Source organism: Impatiens glandulifera, chromosome 4 (genome assembly GCF_907164915.1).
Source record: "Impatiens glandulifera chromosome 4, dImpGla2.1, whole genome shotgun sequence".
NCBI lineage: Eukaryota > Viridiplantae > Streptophyta > Magnoliopsida > Ericales > Balsaminaceae > Impatiens > Impatiens glandulifera.
The window spans coordinates 59,286,105-59,299,960 of record NC_061865.1 but is presented as its reverse complement, the minus strand read 5'-3'; the positions used below and the strand labels follow the sequence as shown (position 1 = coordinate 59,299,960).

The 13,856-nt window shown below is 30.7% G+C and overlaps 1 protein-coding gene across 2 annotated transcripts; it reads left to right on the top strand.

Moving 5' to 3' along the window:
• The first annotated feature begins 3,116 nt into the window (after positions 1-3,116).
• On the top strand, positions 3,117-11,028 carry LOC124936475. 2 transcript variants are annotated; one of them, XM_047476977.1, is made up of 17 exons: positions 3,117-3,284; positions 3,361-6,048; positions 6,121-6,249; positions 6,327-6,518; positions 6,646-6,689; positions 6,807-7,056; positions 7,220-7,328; positions 7,446-7,505; positions 7,580-7,783; positions 8,351-8,464; positions 8,767-8,927; positions 9,022-9,237; positions 9,502-9,783; positions 9,903-10,050; positions 10,322-10,455; positions 10,544-10,630; positions 10,721-11,028. In XM_047476977.1, the coding sequence occupies exons 2-17, from the start codon at positions 3,376-3,378 to the stop codon at positions 10,805-10,807; spliced, it is 4,890 nt and encodes a 1,629-aa protein (XP_047332933.1). In that variant the 5' UTR covers positions 3,117-3,284; positions 3,361-3,375; the 3' UTR covers positions 10,808-11,028. The 2 variants fall into 2 exon arrangements, with proteins under 2 accessions (XP_047332933.1, XP_047332932.1); XM_047476976.1 differs by having other exon boundaries at positions 8,731-8,927.
• The last annotated feature ends 2,828 nt before the right edge of the window (positions 11,029-13,856 follow it).

The window sequence follows — 13,856 nt, the reverse complement described above, 5'->3', positions numbered from 1 at the left end:
TGCAGATGACCGTAATGAATACATAATATCATGTATAAGTGATTGAAACACTATCAAAATATATATATATATATTTAATTTTGTCACAAATGTTAACAAACTATTTATGCGAGTTACTAACAAGTAACGTAGGCTGATCATGTATGATCGATGTATTATCAACAAATAGGTTTGACTTGACGTAAATGTAAGTAACAAACTGTTCACGTGAGTTACTAATAAATAACGTTTATGACGATAATGTATAAAGGATTGAAATACTATCAACATATATGTTTAGTTTTGACGTGAATGTTAACAAATTATTCATGTGAGTTACTAACTAGTAACGTTTAAGGCGGACATAAAAATGGTACTCTATCAACAAATATATTTGATTTTTCCGTGTATGTTAATAAACTATTCACTTTAAGTTACTAGTAAATAAAGTTTAAGGGATATTATATAAATGATCGAAGTACTGTTAACATGTATTGTTAAATTTGACGTGCATTTATAATTTTATAGCTACACTTTTTAGCACGCGTTTTATATACATATGACTAATATGTTTCCATATTCATTTATATTCATATGAAAATCCAAAGAAAATGTATATTTATTATTTAACTATATCATTAAAAAAAAAAAACACATTAATTAAAATGAAATGTTATGTTAGGTATGGGCGGAGTCAGTAAGAACTGCTGAGTCCGGAGGGACTTATGTCCTTATTACTATTATATTATATAATATATAATTATATAAGTACTTACTTTATTAATTTTTATTAATTTCTACACAATAGCCCACCATACTTAATAAATATATTATAATTTATATATACTCTATCTATATATATATTTAGCTAAATATGTCTATAGATATATTTAGCTAAATATGTCCCAAATCTAGCTAATATATATTCTATAATATATTTATTATATTTAAACAATCTAAATCTAATTTATTAATTTTTAAATAAATAAATAAACAATTATACTAATATATTATATAATATATTTATTCATAATTAAAAAAAAATAATTTATAAATTTATAAATAAATAACCCACTGAATAATATATAATTTATCACTTCCAAATTAAAAAATATCTAACTTATTCCTTCCTAATTAAATTTAAACTATATATAATTTTTTCAGCTTAACTAAAAAAAATATATCCCTAACAATAATAGATACTTTAAAAATTTGAATTTTTTTCTCACTAGTTATTAAATCTCTATAATTTGCAAGCTATATTTCTTAAAGATTGCCCTTATGCGTATTAGTTGTATTGTTTTGCTCATCGACGTTGAAAAGGAGATCTTTATATGCCTTTTCTTTCGAATATGACGACTATTATCAATATTATTACATTTTCTTCAAAACGTAATACCGAGTTACATTCAACTCAAACTAATGAAATTACTCGTTCTATTGTTGATGGTGAACGTGAGGACGATAAACTAATGTCATGCTTTGTTTCGTTGTGTGCTTAACGATTCATATTTTTTAATATATCATGGACTATTAAAAAAAATTGTTATATATATCGGTTTTTGTAAAAATATTTTTAGCTCGGGTAGACTTAAAATCCTAGCTCCGCCCCTGATATTAGGTGTGCTAATTCAATATATTATTTGATCAATAAAACATGTTATAAAAATATTCATTCTCTAAAATTAAAAAGACTTGTAAAAAATTATATAAACGGTTTATTGCTGTAAATTTCTATAATTTTTTTTTTTGTTCAATTCGAAATATATATTTTTTTAAACTAAAGTGTAGTATTTATAATAAATAAGTAAAGAATTAATATATATATATATATATATATCATTTTATAATTTAATCAATTCAATAGTCTTTATAATCTTGTACATAATTTGGGATGTCTTAATAGATTGTCATACTCTATAGAAGTTTATTCATACATGATTCCATGTAATACCTTTAGCTTGTCAAGTAAAGAATTCACTTAAATAAATGGTCATGCAAGTGAGTCTATGCTTAATTCCCATGCCATGTTTGCTAAAAATCAAATAAATTTGACATATAATTTTGAAATATACTTCTTGAATGGGAGTGATGATTATGAGATAACTAGAATCTTTTTTTTATGCTCTTTAACCGTTTCAAGATATAAATCTAATCTAAAAAGTTATTTGATAGGCTCTTTAACGGTTTCAAGATATATATCTAATTTAAAAAGTTTTTTATATCGTCTTTAACGGTTTCAAGATATATATCTAATTTAAAAAGTTTTTTATATCGTCTTTAACGGTTTTAAGATATATATCTATTCTAAAAAGTTACATTGAAAAATCATATTTGCGAGATTACAAAATATTTAAAATTATTTTAATTTTTATATAATTAAATATTTGACAAAAATGCTAAATACATATTTTTGTAAGTATGAATCATAAACTAATTTTATTTTTTAAAAGATTATTTTTTATTCCACTAGTGTTATATTAATTTTTTTAATATATTATTTTGTCACAATTTTTCATCATAATCATAAAAAATTCTTAAAATAAAAGTAATTAACATTTTAACATTTAAAATGAAAATATGATTAAAAAAATAAGTTGTTTACCCAAATATTTTCCCTAATCTTTTGCAATGTGAAAAAATGACATGGCAAGAAGTTGTACTTTATGTCATTTTTCATAGAATATTGGATCATTTTGGTATATTCTTAGTTATTTTAACAGCAATTTAAGACTTGTTTGATTTTAGATAGATTTTCTTAATGTCATTGATAGTTTATATTTAGTTGATTTAATAATTTCCAATCAAATTCATTTTCCATATACTATTGTATAATTTCTTAAAAATACAAATATGTTTTGAAATAAATAATTAGGTTAATGAATTTCTTAATAAATTGTACAAACAATTTTGTTAATCCAATAATTAGCCACTATAATTAGAGATATCAATTTAATTTATATTTATATCATATATATTTAGACAATATATATTATAGATTATTTTTATTATATAAATAAAAATATTATTTTTGATGTTAATTAGAAAGGGGTAAATGGTAAATACACAACATTGTCATACCTAATTATAATATATATATTATTATTTTTATTTACTCTCTCTCTTTTGTGACAGTGAGTACATCCCAATCTCATACCTTACCTCTCTCCCGACTCAAGTTCGTACGTCGCCGGCGATCCATCATCTCCGGCAGCTACTCTTAATCGGCGGCGATCCATCATCTCCGGCAGCTACTCTTAATCGGATTCAAACTCTGCATTTCCCTATCGTATGCTTGAATCGAAGTAAGTTCTCTACTACATTCTTATATATATATATATACATGTATCAGATATGCATGCTGAAATTGTATAGCTGTAGAAATTAAATGCGCTGATGAGGAACAAGAAGCGAAACGTCGCTCCTCGTTGTAAAGCGACACCGTTGCTGGTGGTTCCGGGGAGTGGCGGTTCAGCCGATGATGGAGTTGTCAGTTCAACAGACGCGGAGCAGAATCTAAATCCGAATTCGTCAATTGAGCTCCGGAAGCCGCGGAACTGTAAGATCGAATCATCGTTGGCTGAATCGGAGGCTTCTTCTTACTCTGTAGCTAAGTTGGAATGTGAGAAAGCATTGACGGCACTCCGGCGTGGAAACTATACAAAAGCCCTAAGGATTTTGAAGGAATTGTGTCCTCGATATGAAAATACTTCTCATTCTGCTCTGATTTATCGTGTTCAAGGGACTGTTTGCGTTAAGGTAGCTTCGATTATTAATGATATAAACACAAAACAACGTCATTTGAAAAATGCAACAGAGTCTGCAAGGAAAGCAGTTGCATTATCGCCAAACTCTATTGAGTTTTCTCATTTTTACGCAAACTTGTTGTATGAGATTGCTAATGATGGGAAGGAGTACGAGGAAGTTGTGCAGGAGTGTGAAAGGGGATTGGCACTTGAGAATCCAATTGATCCAGCTAAAGAAAGTTTGCAGGATGAGAGCCAGCAGAAACAATCCACTTCTGATGCACGTATTACTCATGTGCAGAGTGAGCTTAGGTCACTTATTCAGAAATCTAACATAGCTTCGATATCGACTTGGATGAAGAACCTTGGGACTGGGGAAGATAAGTTCAGGTTGATTCCGATAAGAAGAGTATCAGAAGATCCAATGGAGGTGAGACTGGTGTCAGCCAGGCGACCCAATGAAATTAAGAAAGCGACAAAGACACCTGAAGAAAGAAGGAAGGAGATTGAAGTCCGCGTGGCAGCTGCAAGACTTCTTCAACAAAAGTCAGAGTCTCCTCAGTTGCAAAGTGATGATAGCAAGGGTATTGTTTCATCCTCCGTGTCCACTCAAAGGACAGGGGAGCGTCGCAGGTCTTCGATGGTAAGGAAAAATGCTTCTTCTGCTGAGAGAAAAGATTCGGTAAAGTCATACTGGAATTCCATGGGACTAGATTTAAAAAAAGATCTACTCGTAGTTAGGATCTCGGGTTTGAAGGCTTACTTCAGTGCATTTAAGGATACTTATGGGATTGATATCATATCTGAAGCTATTGCTTTTGCTGAAGCAAATAGGACATGGAAGTTTTGGATGTGCAGCCGTTGCAATGAAAAGTTCTCAGACCCCGAATCACATGCACAACATGTTGTGCAGGAACACTTGGGGAACCTTATGCCCAAGATGCAGTCAGTTATACCTGCTAATGTTGATAGTGAGTGGATTGAGATGCTCCTGAATTGTTCTTGGAAGCCATTAGACATTAATGCTGCAGCCAAGATGGTTGATAACTGTTCTACTGAGCTTGTAGATGAATCATTGCCGAAAATTGAGAATCTAGGGCATAAGGATAGCATGATCAGTAATGACTATGGATTAGACGATGCTTTAATATCGTCCCCTAGAATAGAAAAAAGTGGAGATAGTTGCAATGGTAAAATTGATGCTGACGATAAAATACATGGTAAGTTTCCAGGTCTTGTCTGGAGGGGAAGTCCTGGTAATAAGACTTTCAAAGCTTTCCCCCTTTCCCACAACTGGACATTATCTGATGATTCTGAAAGGGGAAAACTTCTTGAGAAAATTTTCTCTCTATTCCAGGTTCTTATTAAGCATAAATGCCTTGCTGGAAGTCATTTGACCAAGATAATACAATTTGCAGTAGATGAACTGCAGACTCTTGCATCAGGTTCTCTGCTCCTTGACTATGGCATTGATCAGACACCTAATTGCATGTGCTTTCTGGGAGCTTCTGAGCTTAAGAAAGTCTGTAAGTTCTTGCAAGATTTGTCTAATTCTTGTGGAGTAGGTAGGTATCCTGAAAATAATAACAATGTTGATGATTCAAGCAGCCACAATCAGGCTGCTGAAATCTTGGAAAAGGTGACTCTTAGTGAAGATGCGTCTTGTCTACATTTGAATGAGTACTTCTTGCCATGCAAACAGGCATCAGTTTCCAGCATTGATGATGCAGCTTCTCATGATAATAACTGGGACAATCTGGTCTTACTTGATGACGATGCTCTGCTATCATGGATATTCACAGGTCCTACAAGTAGTGAACAATTGGCTTCATGGACGCACATGAAGAAAGATAAAGTGCATCAAGGAATGGACATTCTCCAAACACTTGAAAAGGAATTTTACAACTTGCAAAGAATGTGTGAGACTAAGATTGAGCATTTGAGCTATGAAGAAGCATTGCAGGCTGTGGAGGATCATTGTCTTGAAGAAGGAAAGAGAAGGGAGCGTGTTAAAGAATTTGTGCAACAAAGCTATGAATATATCTTAAGGAAGCGTCGGGAGGAGCTTATGGAGTTTGACAATGATATGTATATGAGCACCACTAGATTTGAGGTAGAAGCTATATCAAACATTGTAAAAGAAGCAGAGACTCTAAATGGCAATCAGTTTGGATTTGAGGAGCCATATACTAGTGCAACTTCTCATCTATGTGATTTGGAATCTGGTGAAGATGATAATTGGAGAACAAAGGACTATTACCATCAAACAGACTCATGCATAGAAGTTGCAATCCAAAGGCAGAAAGATCAGGTGTCCACAGAGGTTGGTATATCTACTCTTAAATAATTATTTGATTAATTTATTCTGCAGTATCTAACTCATTGAGCCCTGCAGATTAACAAACTCGATTCCAGAATCTTGCGTTCTGTTAATGGGATGCAGCAGTTTGAGGTCAAGCTTGAGCCTGTATCTTCCCATGACTACCGATCAGTTCTAGTTCCTCTTGTGAAGTCATATCTAAGGGTATGTATAATAAAATAACATTCTTTTCATGTTGATACAAAATTTCCATATGCAATTTTTATTAAGTTTTTCTTCAGGCTTACTTGGAAGATATGGCCGAAAAATATGCTACTGAGAAGTCTGATGCTGCCAGAGAAGCATTTTTGGCAGAACTCGCGGAGGACTCAAAAAAGGGTTCTGAAGGAGGGGGTGACAATTCAAAGCACATACATGAAAAGATAAAGGATAAAAAGAGAAACAAGGAACATAGAAAAACCAAGGACATGAAGGTTGGAACTTTTGGTTTTAAGAGCAAGGACTTGTTGGCTTTTTCCTTTAATCTGTTTGGGTGTGTGTTGCTCTTTTCTGGTTTGCATGCAAATATGTTCACTGTCCAATGCTGTTTTTACTTTGCAGGTTGCAATTGTTAATGGGCCTATATTACTCCCTGATGATGAGATGTACGTCTTTCGCAACATGTTCAATTCACATGAAATTTCCCCTGGAGTTCTTTCTACCATAGTTGTGTAAATTTTGGCAGTTAGTTTCTAATGTGCTGAAAATGTATTTTGATACAGTGTTGAAGACAATGGTTTTGAACTGGAGATTAATAATGATCTTCTTAAAAAGGAAGAGGAGGACTTTAAGCGAAAAATCGAGCTTGAAGCTGAGGAACGGAAACTTGAGGAAACTCTGGAATATCAAAGAAGAATAGAAGACGAGGCTAAGCAAAAACACCTTGCTAAACAGCATATGAAATTAAAAACTGTTGTATCAGGACCACTCACTGGTGATGATCAATCCATGATTGATCCATTAAGTAAGCAGGTGAGTACATCAGACAATTTTTATGACCCTCTTGAATGATTTAAAAACATTAATTTGTGTTGCTATAGCGAGTCATGTGGATAAGCTTAGGAAAAACTAGATACTTGACACTTTGTCCATCACAATTCTTTTGGATGTTAAGAGAAACTCACGTGTGATCCAGGAAAATGGATTTCCAGATGATTTTGTTCATACCACTATCAATTCTGTTGATAAGACCATGCCAAGGATAGGTAATTCCCAAAGCAGCCTTCATATGAAGGACAATCAAGGTTAGCAACTAAGCTCTCCGGTTCTGAGATTTGATCAGGTTTTCCTACATTGCCCGGGAACTTTTGGCATTGTTCTCTTATTGCATTTGCTTTATGAAAGTCATGTGAACATTGCAGATAGGGCGGTGGAAGTGATTGATAACAATGGCAGTTTGCTTCATACAAATGCTAAGCAAGGTTAGAAATTATGAACTGAGGCCCATGTACTTGAATGATCTTTATTGTGTAACACTATTCCTCTTCTACTGCAGGCTTGCCTAATGGTGATGTTTTAGAAGCTGGTCTTTCACATTCTGATCATCCTATGAAAAGTGATCAGAGGATAGGAAGGAGAGGTAGGCGGCACAAGAGTTCTGCAAAGTTGGCAGACACAAAGTTCCAAGAATTGTCTTCTGACAAGGAAAACATTGAAGTTGGACTTGTTCGAACCATGGATAGTCAGCGTAGTGATGGAGGTAAGCTTTAGAGTCAATATGTTCCACTCATTTACATTCCCTTTGTGATTGTTAGGTGGTGTAGGTTTGAGATTGAGCTCAAAATTCAACACAAGATGCTTTCAATATTTAGATTCTTTTGGTGCAATAATTGTTTTCTAGCTTTTGAATTCTGTATGTTTGTGGACGAGAATTTAAATTGAATTCCTACAAGTTTATTTTGGATTATAGTTTTCTGTTTTTACTGTTTTTTGTCTGACTCTTAAAATGTGAGGTTCAATACAGAAGGTGGACATATTGTAGTATCATGGTTGGTGTGGAACAAATTAAAAAATAATTGTGGGAGAAGAGGGTTAGATGGTCTAATACTATCAGTGTGCTTTTGCAAGGAAAACTTTTATTTGAAGTGGATAATTGTTTGGCCGAGGATAATTAGTGATGTGTGCATGGGGTAAATAGCTAAAAAGGATTCATGTTGCCAAGTTCCAGTACCTGATTCTCATTTATATTATGTTTTGATCATAAGCTCAAATGGAACTGGTCTATGTACCCAGGAACTAATACTTCAGGACTACATTCTTAAAACAGATCTTCCTTCCATGGGAGACAATGCAAGAAAGACTTTGCGAGAGCTAAAAGCTGAGGAAGATGATGAAGAACGGTTCCAAGCTGACCTTAAAAGGGCTGTACGCCAAAGCCTTGGTAATTACCATGTTCTGTTTTTATTTCTAGTATTTACTTATTAGGTATCTGTAAGCAATTAATTCTGCACGCTTTTGTGCTTAAATCTTCTAAGTCGATGAAAATAACTTCTTGATTGCCAAAAGAACCGTGAAACAAATATTGTTGTACTGCTTGCTAAATTATTAGAAATTCATTTTCAAGATGTTTCCCATATATTTGGAAGTGAATTTCTTTTTTTTTTGCTAAATTACTTGGATCATTCATGTTTTCTCAATATCTCCTAGATGCATTTCATGCCAACCAGAAGTTTCCCTTGGCAGACAGTTCAAGAATGTTCCAGGACACACTGTCATCTAAGGTGGAGGTCACAGATGATTCATCTAAGAATGCCACAACTGGAGATGGTGAGATTGATGTTTTTGGTACAGGTCTGAAGAATGAAGTTGGGGAATATAACTGTTTCCTAAATGTCATCATACAGGTCTCCCCATTTAACAAACTTCCATTTTTTGTTTATCTGGACATGCTTTAAATCTCATTCTTAGCTAAGATCTTCATAACTTGTGCTATTTCAGTCGATGTGGCATCTAAGACTGTTTCGAGATGAATTTTTGAGGCGGTCTACATCAGGGCATATACATGTGGGAGATCCTTGTGTTACCTGTGCACTGTATGATATCTTCCTTGCTTTGAGTAGGGCATCCACAGAAATGAAAAGAGAAGCGATTGCCCCTACTTCTCTGAGGACTGCTCTGAGCAACCTTTATCCAGATAGTAATTTCTTTCAGGAGGTAAATTTCCTGATGTCTCATCTCTATTGTCATAATTATTGCGAAAACTTAGAGCCTATTTGGAAACTATTAATTTGTTTAACAATCACGATGTAACATTCTTTTGGATCACAATGAAATATTTTGTTGGTATACAATTTTTTTTTCTACATCACGATCAATCCTTTTTTAGATCATTGTTGTGATTTTTGGCAAACATAACAAATGTAAATTTTTACGAATCATGATCAACATACATACAAACATGTGCTTTCATCGTTACAGGCTCAGATGAACGATGCTTCTGAAGTCCTGGGAGTGATTTTTAATTGCCTTCATCAATCATTTAAGCCTGCTAATTCTCAAGGCAATTCCAATATGGAGTCAATGGAAAGAGATTGCAAAGGATCTTGGGATTGCACAAACTCTGGCTGTATGGCACATTCTCTTTTTGGGATGGACATCTTCGAAAGGATGAATTGCTACAATTGTGGTTTGGAGTCTCGACACATGAAGTATACATCTTTCTTCCATAATATAAATGCCAGTGCCCTTCGAACAATGAAGGCATGTATATACATATATATTAAGATGCAGTTTTGATTATTATATGCAATGCATCTTCTTATTTATCTTGCTCCAATTGGTAAAAGAAGTTTTAATAGTAGTTTCGAATTCTTCTTCAGGTGATGTCTGCTGAAAGCTCTTTCGATGAGCTTCTGAACTTGGTTGAGATGAATCACCAACTAGCTTGTGATCCAGATGTTGGTGGCTGTGGAAAGCTTAACCATATCCATCATATCCTCTCTTCTTCACCACATATTTTTATAACAGGTATCTCCTAATTTGCAACTTAATGATGTTTACTACTATTTGAAAAAAAAAATCCACTTGGAAACACCAGGATACAAAATTTCTGGATCTGGACAAGAAACTGTCTGGTTAAGTTTTTTGTTTACAATCTTTTTTGCCAATCCACGATTAAGTTCAGTTTCTAAATGTGATTCCATCTGAATCCACAATTAAGTTAAGTTTTCTAATGTGATTCCATCGGAATCCAAGATTAAGTTCAGTTTTTAAACGTGATCATTATTTTTCTCTACAGTTTTAGGATGGCAGAATACATGTGAGAGCATTGAGGACATTACAGCAACTTTGTCTTCCCTAGCAACCGAAATTGACATAGGTATTCCTTACCGTGGTCTTGATCCAAAGAACAAGCATCGATTGGTCTCAGTGGTAAGTAAAATCAAACCCCACTGTAAACTATGTTAATTTGTTACTACAACATTCTTATTTATTACTCACACTATAAAATCATTCTTAGGTTTGCTATTATGGGCAACATTACCATTGCTTTGCGTACAGTCATGATCATGAACAATGGGTGATGTATGATGATAAAACTGTCAAGGTAAACAAATGAAATTCCCGTTTTTTCTTTTTTAGTCATTCCTTTGATGGGTAGAGTCGAATAATCATTTTTATTAATGTATGGTTACAGGTAATTGGCGGTTGGGGTGATGTTTTGATTATGTGTGAGAGAGGACATTTGCAACCGCAGGTTCTTTTCTTTGAAGCTGTAAACTAGTTCTTTCAATCGGTAATTACATTGTTTGTTGGTTCCAAAAACCTCTGGAGATCACATACATATTTTATACCTAGCCAGCCCACATCTGTCTCATATATAAATGGGGGTATTTTTTTTCGTTTTTTTTTTTGTTAAAAGGAAGTTTTGGTAGAGGAACAGAATATGAACAAAGACTACAGAGAAAGAAGTTGTTTAATGGAGCAACTGAACTCATAATTTCAGTTGGAACTTTTTTTAATCTCTTTTTTTTTTTGTATGTTTTGTTTTGTGTTTTTAATACCCACCTTTGATTGCTCACTTGCAAAGTGTGTTTGCATTAAAGGGCTTATTACCATATGAGCTTATGAGGTATCATCCTATCATGATCTAGTTTCATTGAAAACACCCGATTTGAAGTGGGTTATTGTCTTAGCCTCTTCTAGGAGAATCGAAGATCAAAATTAGGGTAATGTTTGCATTAAATGCTCATTTGTCGCACTTGATTGAATTGCATTTTAAATTACAATATATGAATTGTCAAAATGAAGGCAAGAGATAGAAATTCATGGTTATGAACAAACTAGGGGATTGTTTTGATGTGTCTTTCTATTTGTGATAAATGGTTAAATTTTCATTACTTTGGCAACCTAATTTATATTACATTATTTGATTTTTTAGATAAACTTTTTCATTATTTAATAATACAATGAGCTTATACAATACACTCAAGCGAACGTGACATTGAAGTTTTATATTTATAATGTCACCAATAATATATCTTTTATTATTTCTAATACATTGAAACAAAGATATTAGGGATAAAAATAAATATTTAATTTATTATATTATTTATATTTTAAATTAGAGAATTTTATAATATAAAAGTATTATTTTTGTTCTATATCTATGGAGATTTCTCTCATTAGTTTCAGCACATTCTTAGTATTTCTATTATCCTTTTAATTTTCATTAACTCGTTCAATATATAATTTTCTCTTTTTATTTTTATTTTTTAGTTAACTCTAATTTTTGTAAGCACACTTAAACTCTATTTTAATCGTTTTCAATTCTTAATTTAACCTACAATAATCTTTATTTTGAAAAATCTTAAAAAATACTAAAAAATCAAGACTACAATAATATTTATTATATGTTTTTTTTTTCTAATTGGTAATGTGCACTATTTTTTATTTGTTGATTGTATGTAAAATTTATATTTCTTTATTTTTAAGTATCTCTTATTTTAATTTTAAGTCTAAGTTCATAAATATTTGTAATATATTATTTAATGTAATTGATGACTTGTTTAATTTAATATTTTTTTTATTAAAATATAATTATACATAATTAAAAAAAATTAACACAAAATTTAACTAAATCAAGTTGTAAAAAAACATTATTTTATATTTATTTTAATTAAGATATATATATATATATATTAAAATAAATAAATAAAATTAACACAAATTTAATTAAATGAAGTTAAAAAAAAATAATAAAATTTATATTTTCGTAATTATTTCATATTAATTATAATATATATATATATATTATAAAGATAATCTCTACACAAAATAAGTCCGGTAAGTATAAATAACTCTTATGTTATTGTCGAAGTTTAAAACATCTAAATAATTAATTTAAATAGAACTTATTTCGACTAACAAACTTGTCTCGTCATCAAATTAAATTATATTTATTCTCACTAAAAAGTTAATAGTCATTTTAGTGTAAGTCATATTTGATCGACTGATTCAAAACATATTTTGAATGTTGTATTACGATGAACCAATTCCCAAACTAACCTGGTTTGACGTTGAAATTCTCAAACTAACTTACTTTGTTCATTCATTCACAAACTAACCTACTTTACTATTCAAACTCATTTTTTTTATTTGTTTATATTTAAACATATTATTATTATATATATTTAAATTAATCTTTTTTATTAAAATATTTATTTTTTTTATAAATTAGATTATTTATATTTTGATGTATATATTTACATTATTATTTATATTTTGAATTATTATTTTTATAAATATTATAATTATAATTTTAATATATATATTTATATTTCAATTATTAATAATTATAATAAATATTCCCCCTACAATCCTCATAAATAATTAATAAATCCTAATATATTTTAACCATAACCATATATAATAATTTATAAAAATAACTACAATCATTCTTCTCTAAATTATTGACAATTTTACTCAAAATAATTTTTGACTAGTTTCGTATAACCTTCTTAGCCACACCTCTCACAAATTATAATGTGATTATTCATGTATAACCTTCTTGGCCACACCTCCCACAAATTATAAGTTTTTGTGAGTTATCCATCTCAATTCGAATACACTGACTTTGACTTCGTTAGTTTTTCTCTTTCTCAAAATTTTACTAGGAATAAAATTATCATATTTCTTTCAATTGAGAACGTCTAATATTGATTTTATTGAACATATCTGAAATCGTTAACACTATATTTTATATTAGGTTTGTTCGTTGATAAATATTTTTTACTTATGTTTTTATTATTGTTTCTCAGATGCTTAATCTTATTATTTTTCAATTTATTTGGTGACACTTTGAAATATCTTGTTTTTTATATTGTTTTTGTCATTATATTTAAACCATTCTTGTTTATATAATATTTTTTTAAATAAAAATAAAAAGTTATATAAAATAATAATTAAAATTAAATATATATTAAAATATAAATAATCAAATTTATAAAAAATATTAATTTAAATATAAATAATCAAATTTATAAAAATAATAATTTATATATATAATAATAATAAGTTTAAGTATAAAAAAATAAAAATAAGAGACTGGTTTGAATAATAAAAATAATAAAGTAGACTAGTTTGTGAATGAATGAACAAAGTATTTGGGAAGTTGAACGTGAAAGTTATTTTAGGAATTGGTTCGTATTACGATATATATATGTGATAATCTTTATCATTTATCATATTTATTATATTTTAACGATGATTGTATCACCTCTTTCTCTTCATCGACCTCAATATATTTTTATTATTCAAAAGAATGATTTTGA